This window comes from Pongo abelii, chromosome 10, assembly GCF_028885655.2.
Source record: "Pongo abelii isolate AG06213 chromosome 10, NHGRI_mPonAbe1-v2.0_pri, whole genome shotgun sequence".
In the NCBI taxonomy this organism is placed as follows: Eukaryota; Metazoa; Chordata; class Mammalia; order Primates; family Hominidae; genus Pongo; species Pongo abelii.
In genome coordinates this window covers 78,968,849-78,989,005 of record NC_071995.2, presented here as the reverse complement: position 1 = coordinate 78,989,005, position 20,157 = coordinate 78,968,849, and the positions used below count along the sequence as shown (strand labels likewise).

Here is a 20,157-nt window from a genome sequence, read left to right as displayed (position 1 = left end):
CCCAGGAGTTCAAGATCAGCCTGGCCAATGTGGCAAACCCTGTCTTTACTAAAAATACAGAAAGTAGCTGGTCATGGTGGCAGGCACCTGTAGTCCCAGCTATTTGGGAGGCTGAGGCACAAGAATCGCTTGAACCTGGGAGATGGAGGTTGCAGTAAACCAAGATCATGCCATTGCACTCCAGCCTGGGTGACAGAGTAAGATTTCATCTCAAAACAAAACGAAGCAAAGAAAACCTTGGTTCATTTACCAGCCATTGATTTGCTAAACTTCAATCAAATTAACTAACTTGAAAGCTGCCTAGAGCTTACTGCTGTATGAGATTGCTGATGAAACAAGTATGCCTTTGGTTATCTACTGAGCTATTTTTTTCCCAGCTTCCTAAATGAAAATATATTTCTTTGTATATCAGTATTATAGGAGATCCAGTTTGTATGGTTTTTATATCAGTTTAGTATTTTATTAGCTTGTATTTATTGTAATACAACTATTTGAAGGCTCCATATATATATACAACTATTGTATATAATAACTAATGTATATAATAGTGCATTTGTGTCAGTGTGTGTATATATATATATATACATTTTTATTTTTGAGACAGAGTCTTGCTCTGTTGCCTAGGCTAGAGTGCAATGACGCAAACATGGCTCCCCGCAGCCCCGACCTCCTGGGTTCAAGCCATTCTCTTGGTCCAGCATCCCAAGTAGTTGGGACCACAGGCACGTGCCACTCGCCCCAGCTATTTAAAAAATAAAAATTCTTTGTAGAGATGGGGTCTTACCATGTTGCTCAGGTTGGTCTTGAACTCCTAGGCTCAGGCAATCTTCCTTCCTGCCTCAGCCTCCCAAATGGCTGGGATTACAGGCATGAGCCTCTGTGCCTGACCTCATATTAATTTTTATGTTTGTTGTTAAAAGATTTATCAGCTAAAGATAGAAGCATTTTTGGGATGGGAATGTCCAGTCTTCATAGTGCATTTTAATTCTTTTCAAGTGTGCTCATGGCCAGCCTAGGCATAATTGTGGAGTAGGTAACATTTCTTTTTAGGGGTTTTTCTGTTTTAGGCTATACTTCTCTTTGGTCAAAATATTTCCTAGGTACCTACTATACCCTCAGGCTGTTCTCATCACTCCTCACCTTCTAATAAAATCCAATTTTACCAGATGTCCATTGCAAGGCCTTGTTAAATTAATTTATGCTAATGCAATAGGTACAACAAAACTCTTAAAGCAAGGAGATAAAACCTAAAAATACAGAATTTCAGGTTTTAAATGGAGGAGGGGGTTTCACTTTAAAATAAGAAATCTTTTTAGAGCTCTTAAAGTCATATAAGAACCACCTTCTCAGCCTATGTAGGAAGCTGGTACTACAAGTTTTCAGTGATTGCTCAAACTTACACTGGTTCTTATAAAAGACAACTCTGAATCAGGAGTGCTTGTATATACAGCTTTGATAAAAATAGCTTAACTGTTTATAAATAATCTATCACATTTCAAAATATGTCTTAAATATTTAGCTAGAAATGATGCATACTTTCAGTAAGAGTGAGACACAGACTAAGTCAAAAGCAAGAATAGATGCTGAACTTTCAGGGCTCAAGGAATACCTGTGAATGGCTTGCACATCAACATTTATACCCTAACTGAGTAGATCTTTTGGCTTCTTTTTATTCATGCAACAAGACTTCTGTGGCAAGATGGTTTGATTTCTTGTTCTTACCTTAAAAGGGAAAGCAAGAAGAAGAGAAAACTGCCTTAATCTTACTACAAAGTTATACTGACGGACTAAAAGCACTCCAGAGATAAATAATAGGTTAAGGAGACAAGTATATGTACTCAAAAGTATTTACAAAGTAGGCAAAGCTAGTGGGAAAAGAAAGGCCACAAAAATAATCCTTAAGACAAGAATTAAGATATCCTTCTGAAAACAATTAAAAAGCAAAGTTGAGGAGTGTTTGAAATAAAAATTTTTCAAGTATGCTTATATTTCTTAATATCTTTCTAAAATTCACTTCTTAGCTGCTTAATTATATAATTTGTAGGATGTTAGTAAAGCATTTCAGTAGCACAAATGAGGAATTGTGACACTGCCCAGATCTCTCATAGTGGCTCTGTGTCCTGGTGGGAAGGACAGTAGAGCCAAACCAAGAGACCTGTTGACTCTGTTGAGCCTTAAAGAGAATCTGAGTCCTTGTCTAAACTGAAGATAAAGCATGAAGGCAAAATTTCTGGAATTGAAAACTGTGGAGTCTGCTTTTGATACATTGTTAACTGTGTGGGAGAGGGCAGAGCAGGGACTGGAAGAGGATAACCTTGTTGGTTTTGCAGGGCCTGGTGTGTGGTGCACCAGCCAGCCGTATTTCTCTCAACTCTTCACCATCACCGTGAGAGCCTAATGGCCCACACACATTAGTACCACAGCCGTCCTGTGGCAACTAAATTGCAGACACAGTGCCAAAACAGAGATAATGGGCCTCTAAAGGTCTGGCCTAGAATCTCCAATCCTATTAAATAAAAGCAAATAGAACAAAAGCCACGAAGAAGTCTACAGACTGATTATCTGGCCTAGAAAATGGGTGAACCATTATTATTAAAACATAAACATGTAAGTTTTAATATTAAAAAAGAAATTAGAGAAGGGTATATAGACAACCAAATCACCAAGTTTTCCTTTCAAAGGAAAATTCTATGCATTAACAAATCATCATGGGACCAGTTATAAAGAAATTACAAACATACTGAAAATAGGGTTTATATTGCACGATGCTGTCAAAGTTTACCTTCCTTTCATGTTTTCTCAAGAAATGTAGTAGATTATAATTCATAGAATAAATGCTTAATAAACATATTAGTTGAGTGACTAAGCCAATGATCAAATGATCCCTTAAGTCTCCAAATCTGCAGTAGAAATTATGAATCTGAAGGTATAATTCAAGGGTGCTTAAGATTTTCACTTCCTTTATTTATCTGTAACTCAATTTAGTATCCATTTTGAGTTTCCCTTCTGCTTGGATTGTGAAAATGTAATGTCAAACAATTGGGGGTGGCCTTCTCTGCCTCTTCAGTGTGACTCCTAGGTGGTCTGACACTCTTTAACCTTATCTCAGTCTCCATCTATCACACTGCACAGTGATTTTTTTTCTCTGTTCTTTACCCAAGAAGCAAGGCAAAAAGGCCTTGGCAGTTCAATCCTGCAAATTAAGGGTTCTGTCATCTGCCCTGGTGATTTGCTCAGAGGGGCAGGAGCCAGGGTTTCCTTATGTAGGATCCTATAAAGTCTAACTACAACTTTCTTCTTTTTGCTTCTCCATCATCCTAACCTTGAGAATCTTCAGAAGATTGGGAAAAAAGCAGCATTGTGTTTACTTGGGGGAAACATAGTTTCTCCAAGTATTGTCTATGCCATGATGTTCAAAAGACTGTTTTGAAACTCAAAAGCCAAGAATTGATTTGTTTTTTGTTTTCTAACATATCTATCTTATAAGTATGTGTGTATATTTGATTGTATCCTGAATAGATTTTTCTGAATATAAAATTATTCACTTATAATAAGGGCTTATTCAATGCATAACGATAGTGCCCTCCAGAAAAATTTCACCAGTTTTTGTTAAGTTATTAGCAGTCTGAGTCCAATTTTTTTGGTCTGTACACCAAATTTAAAAGTACCTATTTATCATTTTTAAGTTAAAAATGAAATATTGGCCAGGCGCGGTGGCTTACGCCTGTAATCCCAACACTTTGGGAGGCTGAGGTGGGCGGATCACAAGGTCAGGAGATCGAGACCATCCTGGCTAACATGGTGAATCCCCATCTTTACTAAAAATAGAAAAAAATTAGCTGGGCATGGTGGCGGGCACCTGTAGTCCCAGCTACTCGAGAGGCTGAGGCAGGAGAATGACGTGAAACCAGGAGGTGGAGCTTGCAGTGAGCCAAGATCGTGCCACTGCACTCCAGCCTGGGCGACACAGCAAGACTCCGTCTCAAAAAAAAAAAAAAAAAAATATATATATATATATATATTTTATGTTAGTCTATACTTCTTTGATTACTAGGGAGTTTGAATATCTTTTCTGAGGTCTATTGGCCATTTATATTTTTTATTTTTTGTCCATGCATGTCAATTGCTCATTCTGCTTAGAACTTTATTGACTTGTTAGAAGAATGAAGGGCAGGCTGGGTGCAGTGGCTCATGCCTGTACTCCCAGCAGCTTGAGAGGCTGAGGGAGGTGGATTTCTTGAGGTCAGGAGTTCAAGACCAGCCTGGCCAACATGGTGAAACGCCACCTCTACTAAAAATATAAAATTAGCCGGGCGTGGTGTTGCACACCTTTAATCCCAGCTACTCGAGAGGCTGAGGCAGGAGAATCACTTGAACCCAGGAGGGAGAGGTGGCGGTGAGCCCAGATCAGGCCATTGCACACCAGCCTGGCCAACAAGAGTGAAACTCTGTCTCAAAAAAATAAAAAAGGGCAAATAAACCAGAAAAAAAAACCCTTTTGCGGTAAGTATATGACAGTCATATACTGAAACTGTTTTTCTGTTTTATTTGCCTTTTTTTTTTTTTTACAGTGTTTGAGACATAGAAACTTACACTGTGCACATATGATTTTATGGTTATGTTTCCTGTGGCATTTTAAATTAAGAATTCCTTTTCTATTGAAAAATGATTAATGTTCACCTTTTATTTTAGTTACTTTATGTTTTTATTTTACATTTAAATTTTAATTAATTTGTTATATTTAGCACAGTGTATGAGATTGGGTCTCCATTATTTTGTATTATTTAATTTAGTTAATAGTCCTTTTCTCCTTTGGTCTAAAGTCCACATTTATAATAAATAAAGCTTTCCACGTGATGACTCTCCTTCTGGACTCTGTGCTATGTTCTACTATCTTTTTTATATGCACAATAAGATACCACTTTAATCATTGTAGATTCTTAATAAATTTTAATATCTGATAGAGAAATTTCCTCTGTTACTATGTTTTAATTTTTTTCAAAATTTTGTTGACTAGTGCATTTGTTCTTCCAGATAAAATTTGGAAATTTCATTCCTAATGTCAGCATTATAATTTAGATCTTCATTGCTTTTCACCCTCGTAACCTGAATCCCCACGCAGTCCATTCTGTGACCTGGTGCACCCTAACCTGCTTATAGTTTAACCACAATGTAATAAATAATAACGATGATGGTAAGATAACTCATTTGCCATGTTTTCTTAAAATTTTAAATTTTGGGTTCTTAATATGATATTAATTTCAGATTTGTCTCTCAGGGAAAAGAACATTGAACCTCCTCCCTTTAAGAAGTGTCATTGTATTTTCAGAGTGTGGAAGGAGAACACCACGAGAAAGCTGTGGAACTACTCAAGGCTGCTAAAGACAGCGTCAAGCTGGTGGTGCGATACACCCCAAAAGTTCTGGAAGAAATGGAGGCTCGCTTTGAAAAGCTACGAACAGCCAGGCGTCGGCAGCAGCAGCAATTGCTAATTCAGCAGCAACAACAGCAGCAGCAGCAACAAACACAACAAAACCACATGTCATAGGTGAGAAGTGACTTATTCGATACAAGGAGTATATATATATATATATATATACATATATGTATGTGTATATGTACATATATGAATATATTTAAAATATGTTTTGGATATATTCTAAAATATATTTTCTTAGCTGAAACAAAATCATGAGATTTAAATAATCCAAACAAAATAAATCAAACAAAAGACAGTGATCTAAAAGTATATAAGCAAGATAATTTATGTGCCATTCAGCTATATTCTCCACAAATATAAGATAATTTGGAAAATGATATACATTGAAAGGGGCAAGTACAGGCTCTAGGATGCTTTTATACAAATTAAGAAAATGCAGCCTCTGTGCAAACCCAGATCCTAAGGAGAAGAGTGTGAGCTGGATTCCAGGCCTCACTCACCCTGTTGGCCAGTTGCCTTTACACAGTGTATTAACCGCACAACCTTATAGTGCTGACCCTGGAAAGATCTCCTTTAGAATACTGAGATACAATTTATTGGAAAAGTGCCCCACTGAAAAGAATGAAGCTGAGACCTGCCACTGTCTGTGCTCTAAGAGATTCTGAAGTTCTCTGCGGATGCTCCTTTAAAGTGTGTCTAACATACAAATGGCCAACAGCGATATGAAAAAATGCTCAACATCTCTAATCATCAGAGAAATGCAAATTAAAACCACAATGAGATATCACCTTATACCTTTTCATTTGGCTATTATCAAAAAGATGAAAGATAACAAGTGCTAGTGAGGATGTGGAGAAAAGGGAACCCTTGTACATTGTTGGTGGGAATATAAATTGCAACAGCCAATTTGACAGACAATACGGAGGTTCCTCAAAAAAGTTCAAATAGAATTCCATATAATCCAGCAATTCTGCTTCTGGGGAGATATTCAAAGGAATTGAAATCAGTGTGTCAAAGAGATGTTTGCACTCCCATGTTCAATACAGCATTATTACAACAGCCAAGATATGAAAACAACTGAAGTGCTATCAAGGGATGAATACATTTTTTAAATGTGGTAAGTATGTGATAGGTATCTATATCTACCTACACACACACACACACACACACACACACACACACACAGACATGTACCATTTAATATTTAGCCTTTAAAAAGCAGAAAATGTTGTCATTTTTGTCAGCGTGGATGGGCCTAGAGAACATCATGCTAAGTGAAATAAGCCAAGCATGGGCAGGCAAATACCACATGATCTCACCTATGTGTGGAATCTGAAGAACTTTAATTCATAGAAGTAGAGAGTAGAATGTAGTTTCCAGAGGCTGGGAGGTTGGGGGGAGGAGGGTAGACAGAGAAAAGGGAAAAGGTCTTAGCCAAAGGTTACAAGTTTCAGTTAGGTAGAAGGGAAATAAGTTAAGATGATCTATTATACAACTTGGTAACTATAGTTAATAATACTATATTGCATATTTCAAAATAGCTGAGAGAATAGACTGTAAATATTCTCACCACAAAGAAACAATAAGTATTTGTGGTGACAACTTTGGTAGCCTGATTTGATCATTCCACAATGTATACACGCATTGAAACATTGCATTATAATCCATAAATATATAAAATTATTACTTGTCAATTAAAAATAAAACTTTAAGAAAGAGTTTTGAAAAAGTTGTAAAGTAGAAATAAAATGTGTCTAAGATTCTCCCGCCTTTTTCTAAATTCCACTTTGTGACAAAGAGCACTAAATCAGGTTTTGCTGTATATTATCAAGAAAATTGAAGAAAAAAATGTTGAGACCCCATCTTTGAAGTTCCTACTATGCCCTATGCCCTTATCACATTTTATCCCTAAACCTCAGAAAAAAACCTTCAAGGCAAGTATCAATAAAAAGTTTTTTAGATGAAAATATGAAGCTAAAATAGCTTCAGTGGATTTCCCATGACTGCATTTACAGAAACATAGAATTCTTTTCCTTTTTACTCTACCAGGTTTTCATCTGCCAACATCAGATATTCTGGAGTTATATAAATTTTCCTTGCTATCTTTTGGAGAAGACAGTTCATATTGTTAGATACCTTTACACTATGATGTCTGCGAATGTGTATTTGAAGTGAACTTCAAATATTCTTGGAAAAATGATTGTGGGTAATAGTGGTTTTAGGTCATTCAACATCAGATTACTATTTGCACAAACAGAAACATTGGATATAACATGAGGCTTTTAATTGTTTGTGACACTTGTGAAAAGAGGAAGCTACAGGCCGGGCGCCGTGTCTCATGCTTATAATCCCAGCTCTTTGGGAAGCCGAGGTGGGTGGATCACGAGGTCAGGAGTTTGAGACCAGCCTGGCCAACATCGTCAAATCCCATCTCTATTAAAATTCAAAAATTAGCTCCTGTAGTCCCAGCTACTTGGGAGGCTGAGGCAGGAGAATCGCTTGAACCCAGGAGGTGGAGATTGCAGTGAGCCGAGATCGAGCCATTGCACTCCAGCCTGGGCAACAAGAGTGAAACTCTGTCTCAAAAAACCACAAAAAAAATGAAAAGAAGCAGCTACACAGAAAAGGGGGGAAAAATATGGGATTTGTCCTACAACAATCCTGGGAATTCAACAATCTATCTATCTTTCATAGGCTGCTATTTTTTATTATATATACCATATTTTAGTATCTTTATCTAAAATTGCATTCTATCCTAAAAAATGCATTTATTGGGGGCCGAGTGTGGTGGCTCACGCCTGTAATCCCAGCACGTTGGGAGGCCGAGGCAGGTGGATCACAAGATCAGGAGATCGAGACCATCCTGGCTAACATGGTAAAACCTCATCTCTACTAAAAATACAAAAGATTAGCCGGGTATGGTGGCGGGCTCCTGTAGTCCCAGCTACTCAGGAGGCTGAGGCAGGAGAATGGCGTGAACCTGGGAGGCGGAGCTGGCAGTGAGCTGAGATCGCATCACTGCACTCCAGCCTGGGTGACAGAGCAAGACTCCGTCTCAAAAAAAAAAAAAAAAAAAAAAGAAATACATTTATTGAACATTATTTATTTGACACTGTTATAAGCAAGGCACTGTTTAATGAGCTGCAAAAATGGCATGAAAAATGCAAAGTTTTTGCCCTCATGCCTACATTCTGGTGGCAGGAGATAGTTAATAAACAAATAAACAAGTAAATAAAAATATCCTATTGGGACCAGTACTTTGCAGAGTAAAAATAGGGGGTTTAAATAGAGAACTGCTTGGTGGCAACTTGAGTGTGTGATCAGAGAAGATCTCTCAAAGGAGGTAACATTGCAGATGAGACTGAATCACAAGAAGCCAGGAAAAGAGACTAAAAAGAGAAAGAAATAGCCAATGCAGTACCTCTATGACAGGCATGTTTGAGGAACAGAAAGAAAGCCCGAGTAGTTAGAGAATAGTGAGTCAGAAGAACAGTGGTGGTGGCTATGGGGTCGATAGGATAGCTGGGGACCAGGTCACAGAGAGCTTTGTGAGCCACTAAGGGAAGTTAGATTTTATTGCACTGGAAGCCACTAAAGGTTTTTAAGCACAGGAGAGACATGGTCTGATTTATTAAAAAGATTACTCTGGCTGCTGTGAGAATAGATTATTGCAGACTGAGAGTGGAAGCAGAGACCAATTAGGAGGCTAATGTATAGTAGTCCAGGCAGGAAATACGGTGACTTGGCCTAGGATGATGTAGTTGAGACAGAAGTCTATAGACAGACAAGGATGAGTCATTTTGTCCACATCCTTCTTCTCTGTTATCCATTCCAAATGTAAAGCCACTTTACATTTGTACTTTTAGAACTCTTAAAGATCTCTTCTGTGGTAATGACAACGCATTATTCCTTATTTAAACATTTACACTCTTTTTGCTACTCATTTTTCTCTCATCCTTGATAATATAGACTTATACCAATTCTCCTAATTGATTTGCCACATTGGTCCATAGTAAAATTGTGCAAGTATTTTGAAAGAAATATGTTCCCATTCAGGCTTCTGAGGTCTTACTAAAGACTTCCAATATTATGCTCATTCAATCATCTTTAAAAGTATACGACTTGGCCAGAATTATTTGCTGGGCCATATTACTCAATTCCATTTCTCAGTTCCATCCATCTTAATTAAATCTCCATCTTCGGGCCAGGCGCGGTGGCTCATGCCTGTAATCCCAGCACTTTGGGAGGCCGAGGTGGGCGGATCACAAAGTCAGGAGATCAAGACCATCCTGGCTAACTCGGTGAAACCCCGTCTCTACTAAAAATACAAAAAATTAGCTGGGCGTGGTGGTGGGCGCCTGTAGCCCCAGCTACTCAGGAGGCTGAGGCAGGAGAATGGTGTGAACCCGAGAGGCGGAGCTTGCAGTGAGCCAAGATCACGCCACTGCACTCCAGCCTGGGTGACAGAGAGAGAGACTCCGTCAAAAAAAAAAAAAAAAACAAAAACAACTCCATCTTCATTAAATTTCCTATGGTTTCACCACCACAACTAGTATTTTTAGTAAAAAGCATTTATTATACAAACTATGTTTTTTCTGGCATGAGATATAGTAGAGTTCGATTTAAGTGAACATGAAATTTATATTTGTGCCTGCCAAGATGGCACTTGCAATACACACAAGCATGGCCCCTTGAGATAAAACTGTAGTGACCATTTCAGGTACAAATAAAATATATCCAAGTCATGTCATTCATGGATTTTATGGTGACTTCAGTCAAAGAGACTTACATTAGCTCTGAATTACATTTTAATTAATTTGATTTTTAAGGACTAAATGGGATTGTCACACTTGCTAATTCTTACTACAGTTGCTTCTGAGAAAAGTTTGAAGCTAATTTGAACTATTAGACTTTCAGCATCTCAGGTTTTTAAAAAATTTAACCAGTCAAGCAAAAACCAAGTAAAATCAAAATACGTGTCTGATATTATCTTATTGTTTATCAGATGAAATGCAATTTCTACTCTGAAATTAGAAATAATATGTTTTTTTATCTGAGATGGTAAAAGTTATAAAGCATCTAGCAATGGTAAATAGTGAATACAAATGGAAAAAAGATTTAATGCAAGTACTGTGCAGGAAATTTGTCTCTTATGCTTACTTTTAATTGTAAAATCTCTTAAAGTAAAAATCAACCATCTTTTCCCCTAACTTCTATATTTGATAATATTGAAGGATACACATTACATTTTCTAAAATGTAAACAAATTATTGCTGTACAATAATATGCTAGAAATGTAAACAGAGAATATAAATTAGGGTTTTATTCATGATATACCCACTTTTTTTGAGAAAGAGTTGTATTAGTTCATTTTCATGCTGCCGATAAAAACATACCCAAAACCAGGAACAAAAAGAGACTTAATTGGACTTACAGTTCCACATGGCCACAGAATCATGGCTGGAGGGGAAAGGCACTATTTTTTGTTTGTTTTTTGTTTTTTTATTACAGAGTCTCTCTCTGTCACCCAGGCTACAGTGCAGTGGCGCGATCTCAGCTCACTGCAACCTCTGCCTCCTGGGTTCAAGCGATTCTCCTACCTCAGCCTCCCAAGTAACTGGGATTACAGGTGCCTGCCACCACGGCTGGCTAATTTTTGTATTTTTAGTAGAGACGAGGTTTCACCATACTGGTCAGGCTGGTCTCGAACTCCTGACCTCAAGTGATCCACCCACCTCAGCCTCCCAAAGTACTGGGATTACAGATGTGAGCCACCATGCCCAGCCTGAAAGGAACGTCTTACATGGTCTCGGCAAGAGAAAAATGAGGAAGAAACACAAGCAGAAAACCCTGATAAACCCATCAGATCTCGTGAGACTTATTCACTATCACAAGAACAGCACAGGAAAGACCAGCCACCATGATTCGTTTACCTCCCCCTGGGTCCCTTCCACAACATGGGAATTCTGGGAGATACAATTCAAGTTGAGATTTGGGTGGGGACACAGTCAAACCATATCAGAGTGTTATATTTATTTACCTTTAAGTACCTCAGTTTTTAATTGTGACTCCATGTATATCATATTTCACCCAGATTCTCAAAAAATAAAAATAAGAAGAAAGAGGAATATCTCTGGAGATATCAACATTCTGAGGAAGTCAAGACCAAAATCTTGTCCCTGACCTCCATGGCTGGATCTAGGGTGGAGAATTCATTCCAGTCAAAACCAGCCTGTATCTTACTAAATTTACAAAGTTGCTGGCATTTGCCGGTAGCCTCACCAAATCTCTTTTCCTCCTACTCTAAAGACCCCCCATTTTCTTTATTTTGCCTACCTTTAAAACCATTCTCTACCTTCTTCTAGCATTATCACATGCATGATCCTCATGATCTAATCCAGGGAATTACTACCAAAACTATCAGCCCAGTCGCTGAGAAAACCAAGTTCCAGGGGATGACTCCAATAAAATCGAATGCAAGGAACCCAGAGTTTCCAAGCAGAACACCGGACAGAAATAATCATAAAGCTGACTAACACTTATTAAACAATTAGTGTGTGCCAAGAACTCTTTTAAGTGCTTCATATATATTAAATTACTTAATCTTTACAATAGCCTTATGAAGATTAGGTACTATGTTTTATCTTGTTTTAAAGAGTAAACTAATTAGTACAACCACTATGGAGAACAGTTTGGAGGTTCCCACTGCAGATATCTGCACTCCCATGTTTGCTGCAGCTCTGTTCACATTAGGCAAGATTTAGAAGCAACCAAAGTGTCCATCAACAGATGAATGGATAAACAAAATGTGGTACTTATACACAATGGAGTACTATTCAGCCATAAAAGAGAATGAGATTCATGCCAGGCACGGTGGCTCACACCTGTAATCCCAATACTTTGGGAGGCCAAAGTGGCTGGATCACTTGAGGCCAGGAGTTTGAGACCAGCCTGGCCAACATGGCAAAACCCCATCTCTAGTAAAAATACAAAAAAAAACCAAAAAACAAAAAAAAAAATAGCCAGAGCTGGTGACACACGCCTATAATCTCAGCTACTTCGGAGGCTGAGGCACAAGAATCATTTGAACACAGGAGCTGGAGGTTGCAGTGAGCCAAGTTCATGCCACTGCACTCCAGCCTTGATGGCAGATCAAAACTCTGTCTCAGAAAAAAAAAAAAAAAAAATTCAGTAATTTGCAATAACATGGAGATCATTATTTTCAGTGAAATAAGCCAAGCACAGAAAGACAAACATCACATATTCTCACTTATTTGTGGGAACTAAAAATCAAAGCAGTTGAGCCCATGGAGATAGAGGGTAGAAGGATGGTTACCAGAAGCTGGGAAGGATAGTGGAGGAGTGGGGAGGGAGGTGGGGATGGTTAACAGGTACAAAAACACAATGAATGCATAAGGCCTAGTATTTGACAGCACAACAGGGTGACTATAGTCAATAATAATTTAGCTATACCCTTAAAAATAACTAAATGAGTATAACTGGATTGTTTGTAACACAAAGGATAAATACTTAAGAGGATGCTTACCCCACTTTCCATGATGTGATTATTATACATTGCATGCCTGTATCAAAATATCTCATGGACCCCATAAATATATACATCATGTGCCCACAAAAATTAAAAATTAAAAAATTTTTAAAATAAAGTAGGAAACTGAAGCATATAGGAGTTTTTCAAATGTACCTAACATTTCACAGCTATTATAACAAGTAATAGGGCCATGATTCAAACCCAGGAACATGGGCTTTAAAGCCTCTTGCTCTTATTTATATTGCCACCCTTACTTTTCCTGACCCCACTTCACAGACATATTTGTGAACTGTCTGGGGATTCCGTCTCGTGCAGTTATCCAAATCACCCTGATCGATTACCTTTAAAATAGTACCCCATACTTCAAATTACTTCATCCTCAAAGATACATTAGCTTTCCATGGCTACCATAAAAATTACCACAAATATAGTAGCTTAAAATAACACAAATTTATTGTTTCCTGTAATGCTGTAGAATTCAATGCTCTTACTATCAAAATTCCAATGTCATTTTTCACAGTAGGAAAAAAAAATCCCAAAATTTGTGTGGAACCACAAAAGACATCAAATAGCCAAATCAACTTTGAGCATAAATAACCAGACTGAAGGCTTCACACTACCTGACCTCAGGGTCTATTACAAAGCTATGGTAATCAAAACAACATGCTATTGACATAAAGACAGAGACATAGACCAATGGAACAAGCTAGAGAACCCAGAAATAAATCCACATATTTACAGTCAATTGATTTTTGACAAAGGTATCAAAAACATGCAATGGATAAAGGACAATCTCTTCAATCAATGGTGTTGGGAAAACTGGATATCCAAAGCAGAAGAATGAAATTGGACCCTTATCTCATCCCATAACAAAACCAACTTAAAGTGATTGGAAACTTAACTGTAAGACTTGAAACTGTGAAACTACTAGATGAAAATAAAAGAAACGCTCCACAACACTGGTCTGGGCAAAGATTTATTGGATACATTCCCAAAATCACAGGCAATAAAAGTAAAAATAGACATACAGGATTCTACCCAACTAAACAGCTTCTTCACAGCAAAGGAAACAATTAACAGATTGAAGAAATAACCCATGGATTAGAAGAAAATATTTGCAAACCATACATCTGATAAAGGACTAATATCCAAAATATGTATGGAACTTAAACAACTCAACAGCAAGAAAACAACCCAATCAAAAATGGGGAAATGACTTAATAGACATTGCTCAAAAGAAGCCTAAGGTATAGCCAACAGATGCATGAAAAATGCTCATTGTCACTAATAATCAGGGAAATGCAAATTAAAACCACAGTGAGATTTCACCTCACACCTGTTAGGATGGCTTTATCAAAAAAAGACAAAGCCAGATGTGGTAGCAAGCACCTGTAGTCCTGGCTACACAGGAGGAAGAGGGTGAGGCAGGAGGATTGCTTGAGTCCAGGAATTTGAGTCCACCCTAGGCAACACAGTGAGACCCCCATCTCTAAAAGAAAAAAAAAAGTAAAATTTTAAATTTTAAAAAAGAAAAAATATAACAAGTGTTTGCAAGGGTATGGAGTAAGAGGAATCCTTGTGCACCAGTGGTGGGAATGTAAATTAATACAGCCATTTTGGAAAATAATATGGAGGAGGGTCCTCAAAAACTAAGATTAGAACCACCATATGATTCAGTAATCTCACTTCTGGGGATATATCCAAATGAATTGAAATTAGCATGTTAAAAGGATACCTGCAGTACATGTAGATTGCAGCATTGTTCACAATAGCTAAGATAAGGGAGCAACGTAGGTGTCCAGCTTCAGCTAAATGAATAGACATAACAGAATACTATTCAGCCTTAAAAGGGAGGGAAATCCTCCATTTGCAACAACATGGATGAACCTGGAAGACATTGTGCTAAGTGAAACAAGCCAGGCACAGAAGAACAAACACCACATGTCTCACTTATAAGTGGAATCTAAAAAAGTTAGACTCGGCCAGGTGCGGTGGCTCACACCTGTAATTCCAGCACTTTGGGAGGCCGAAGCAGGTGGATCACGAGGTCAGGAGTTTGAGACCAGCCTGGCCAATATGGTGAAACGCTCTCTCTACTAAAAATACAAAAATTAGCCAGGCGTGGTGGTGCACCTGTAATCCCAGCTACTCAGGAGGCTGAGGCAGAAGAATAGCTTGAACCCAGGAGGCGGTGGTTGCAGTGAGCCGAGATCACACCACTGCACTCCAGCTTGGGCAACGGAGGGAGACTCTGTCTCAAAAAAAAAAAAAAAAAAAAAAGTTAGACTCGTAGAAGTAGAGAGTAGAACAGTGATTATCAGAGGTAGAGGAGAAGGGTGAACAGGGAAAGAAAGAGGAGAAGTTAACCAAAGGGTATAAACTTTCAGTTAGACAGGAGGAATAAGCTTTAGTGATCTATTGCACAGAATGATGAGTTAAATAATAATGTCTATTTCAAAACTGTTAAAAGGATAGATTTTAAATATTTCCACCACAAAAAATAAGTATGTGTGGTAATAAAATGTGTTAATTATTTTATCTGGTTTTATCATTTCACATTTTAAACATATCAAAACATCAATTCAATATATTTGTACATCACAAATTTATTTGTACATCACAAATGTATACAATTATTATTTGCCAATTGAATATACAATTTTAAAAATATATCCTGTAATTCTGTAGGATAGAAGTCCAACACAGTTTTACTGGGCTTTAGGAGGCTCTGGGGGAAAATTCATTGCTTCCTGGGCCCTTCCTCCGTCTTCAAAACGAGTAGCCATAGTGGAGTCCTTCTCACATTGCATTTCTCTGACTTCTGCCTTCATCACAACGCTGTTTTCTGTCCTCCTCTTTCACTTTTGTTGTTGTCTTGGTGCTTGTAAAACTGTTGATTTAATTTATTTCTATTGATTTACATTTGATGTTTGTGTATGAAAGTGACACTTTTTCATTGCAAAATTTTTAGACAGTAGAGAAGTATAAAGAATAAATTAACCTTTCAGCTATAATCTCACTTCATTTTAGTACACATTGTTTTTTCTCCAGAAATGTTATTTCTATATATGTATGTTTATATGTATGTGTTTATATATATATATATGCTTATTTTCACTCATATTTTACATGCTAAATTATAACCTGATTTTTAAAAATTAAACAATGTGGTTAACATTAGTAGACTTAGGTCTACATTTTAAATATCTGTGTAAAGTTTTAATGTCTAGGCATACAATAATCAATCTCTTATGAATGGACATTAAGGTCATTAACACTTTTATATCTTGTTGGATTTGATTTGCTAACTTTTGTTGAGGGTTTTTAAATTTATGTTCATGAGAGATATTGGTCTGTAGTTGGTTTTTTTTTCTAGCGTCTTCGTCTGGCTTTGGTATTAATGTAATGCTGGCCATATAGAATAAGTTAGGGAATATTCGCTCTGCTTCTATCTGATATGCTGAAAGCAATTATAGACAATTGGTATAACTTATTTCTTAAATTTTGGTAGAATTCTCCAGTGAACTTATTAGGGCCTGGTGCTTCCTGCTTTGGAAGGCTACTAATTATTGATTCGATTTCTTTTATAAATATAGACCTATTCAAATTATCTATTTCTTCTTATATGAGTTTTGGCAGATTGTGTCTTTTTTTTTTTTTTTTTTTTTTTTTTGAGACGGAGTTTGGCTCTTGTTGCCCAGGCTGGAGTGCGATGGCGCGATCGCAGCTCACCGCAACCTCCGCCTCCCAGGTTCAAGCAATTCTTCTGCCTCAGCCTTCCCAGTAGTTGGGATTACAGGCATGGGCCACCACGCCCAGCTAATTTTGGATTTTTAGTAGAGACTGGTTTTCTCCATGTTGGTCACACTGGTCTCAAACTCCCAACCTCAAGTGATCCGCCTGCCTCAGCCTCCCAAAATGCTGGGATTACAGGCGTGAGCCACTGCGCCTGGCCCAGATTGTGTCTTTCAAGGAATTGTCCATTTCATCTAGGTTATCAAAATGGTGGATATAAAATTGTTCATAGTATTTTTTTACTATGCTTTTAAAGTCCATGGTATTTGTAGTTATGTGACCACTTTCATTTCTAATAGTGGTAATAATTTGTGTCCTCTTTTCCTTTTTGTTAGCTTTACTAGAAGTTTATTGATTTTATCAGTCTTTTTATTTTATTTTTTTCGTGATGAGGGGTCTTGCTATGTTGTCTAGGCTGGACTTAAATTCCTGGGCTCACACAATTCTTCCATCTCAGTCTCCTGAGTAGCTGGGACTACAGGCATGCACCACAGTGCTTGGTTTTTACTGATCATTTTAAATAATCAGCTTTTGATTTCATTGATTTTCTCTATTAATTTCCTATTTTCAATTTCATTGATTTCTTCCACATTAATTTTTATTAATGAAAAATTAATCTGCATTAATGTTTATTATCTGTTTTCTTCTGCTTACTTTGGATTTAATTTGCCCTTTTTCTAGTTTCCTAAGGAAGAAGCACAGATGATTGATTTTTTGGTTCCCATAACTTATCAAAACATTTTTATTTTTTATTTTTACTTGGTTCAAAATATTCTTTAAATTTCTCTTGTGATTTTTTTCTTTGACTCATCCCTCTTCCACTTTTAATTACATTGGATTGAACTAAATAATCCAGGGTAATTTCCCTATTTTAACATAGGCTTATTAGCAACCTTAATTTCACTTACAACCTTAACTGCCCTTTGTCATGTAATTTAACATATTTATAGGTTCTGGAGATTAGGATGTGGACTTAACATTTAGTGGATGAGGAGGCACTATTCTGCCTACCACAATGGCTCTTTTAAGAGTTAGTAAGGCAATTTGATCAACAAAACACACTAATATGGAAAAGAAGCTTTTGTTAAAAATAAATTGTTAGTCAGTTAAATTATAAATCATGACTGAGAGCAATACTAACATTTGTTGCAGCTGGTTCTTCCAACAGGCATGTCAGTGGCCCACATGTTGAATGCCCAGTGCTCTCTCAGGCTGACTCCTGCCCTGGATAGATGAAGAGATCCAAGACTTACCAAAATTCACCTGTTCTGAGTCCCATTCCTTCAGGACATGTAGTTATGTTATCATTTAATTCATTTAGAACTCAGCCTCTAGGCCAGGCACGGTGGTTCACACCTGTAATCCCAGCACTTTGGAAGCCAAGGCGGGCAGATCACCTGAGGTCAGGAGTTTAAGACCAGACTGGCTCACATGGGGAAACCCCATCTCTACTAAAAGTACAAAAATTAGCCGGGGGTGGTGGCACATGCCTATAGTCCCAGCTACTCAGGAGGCTGAGGCAGAAGAATAGCTTGAGTCCAGGAAGTGAAGATTTACTTCACCTCAAATTAAAAAAAAAAAAGAACTCAGTCTAGATCTCTGGTCACTTTGTAGCTAAATGACCTTTAGGAAGTTATTCAATCTAAGATTCAGTAAAATGGTCTGTTGTGGAGATTAAATATGAAAAAAATATGTGAAACTCTTAGCAAAATATGTGACACTTAGTGAGCACTCAATAAATTTTCATTAGTGATAGAAGTAGTAGTCGGAGTGATGATATTGTAATAGTTAAAATCTTAACACTCATGTGTTGTTATATAATATCTCATTGGTGACTCCTGAGGAAACACAATGGCTTTATGCACGGTTTTCAGTCCACTCAGTAGGCCCCAGGGGAGGTTGGGCACATCTCTATAAAGCATGACAGCTGGAGAGTGTTGACTCAAAGTAAACAGAACAATTTTTTGTTAAAATCTGTTTTCAATATGGTGCTTGGCATTCACTGAAATGAAAATATCTGCAGCTCTGAGAAAGAAAGAGGTAAAAATCACTGTTCTCTCTGAAAGAAATGACCCTCTAATAGTGGAAGAGTGGCAGGTCTGGGGGAAGTATCTGGCAAGCCTACTCCCCAAAATCTGACCATAGAGGCAACTGCCTACTCTGTTCCACGTGGTGTCAGGCTGACTTTATGAAGAGAGACAGATTTAATGTCCGCGTCAGAGAAGGAATATTGGTGCTTCCAGCCTAGCAGAGAGAGGTTTTGCTGGCTTCTACCTCAACAAAAGCACTACTAAAAGCCCTAAGAGCCGTAACATAAATGTTGGTTATTCTTTGCCTTCATGAGGAAAAATAGAATCATCTGGAAATGGAAGAAAGAAATGTTTCCAAACTGGTGTTCTTTATTTCATTTTAGGGAACAACTGTGGCTTTTCCATCCTCATTTGATAATTACTTCCTTTGCAAACATCAGACGAATTTTTTCATATGTGGAAGATGGTGCATGAATGATAGCACCCAAAATAATCCTTGCTGTTCTCACATAGCATATGCTCTTTTGATATTTTTAGCATATTGTAGTTGACAAATGAATACTAATCACTGATTTCTCTTCATTCTTTTTCCCTTTCAGGCCCTTGAGGGAAAGCTACTTGATCAAACATCTGATAGTCACAAATTTGAAACCGTGCTTCAGAATCCCAGCACATAGTAAAAGACAACACTGATAATTATACCTGTCAAGAAGCTGTGAACACATGGTGTATAAATTCTTTACCAAGGCAACTCGACACCTTCTTTCTCTGGGCTTGAACCGCCACTGCTCACGTGGGCTTTACATACATTGACCTTCCATTCACTGCAGTGGGAATTCTCAGTGTGCAGAGGGAGAGGTTTTCTAGTATGCAAACTGAAACAGTGTAAGAAGAATAAAGTCTATGACTTTTAAATAAATCACCAGGGCCAAGATTGAGTGAATCTTGAGTCCATAGCTTTTCCAGATATTAGCAAACCCCTCATTAGGCTATAATTCAAACTGCATCAGTTCAAAGTTGTTGCCACTTAACAGAAACCTACACATTGCCCCTTACCCTCACCTGCTCCACAGTCCATAGTGCTGAGTTGTCTGAATTGGAATTCCAGTTAATTGCAAGTTCAACCTCTGTTTTCCTCTTGAAAATCGCAAGGTATCATACTATATTTATATTTTCTTCAGGTTCTAGAAGCAGTCAGCTTTTTCTTTTGTTTCCATGAATTTTATTATGCATTAATAGAATGGACCAATTTTAGCTCAACTTTTAGTTTGTTAGAAGCAAGTGTAGGAACTCTAGCACTGTAGTTTTTAATTTAATTATTGCTTGTATCTATTATTATT

The 20,157-nt window shown here is 37.5% G+C and overlaps 1 protein-coding gene across 1 annotated transcript in view; it reads left to right on the top strand.

The window, feature by feature from the left end:
• Positions 1-19,751, top strand: part of LIN7A (lin-7 homolog A, crumbs cell polarity complex component) — a 143,028-nt gene extending 123,277 nt beyond the window's left edge. Inside the window, exons 5-6 of the mRNA XM_002823547.5 lie at positions 5,330-5,548; positions 19,417-19,751. Coding sequence (XP_002823593.1) covers positions 5,330-5,548 — 219 coding nt within the window. The 3' untranslated portion in view covers positions 19,417-19,751. The remainder of the gene's footprint in view (positions 1-5,329; positions 5,549-19,416) is intronic.
• The last annotated feature ends 406 nt before the right edge of the window (positions 19,752-20,157 follow it).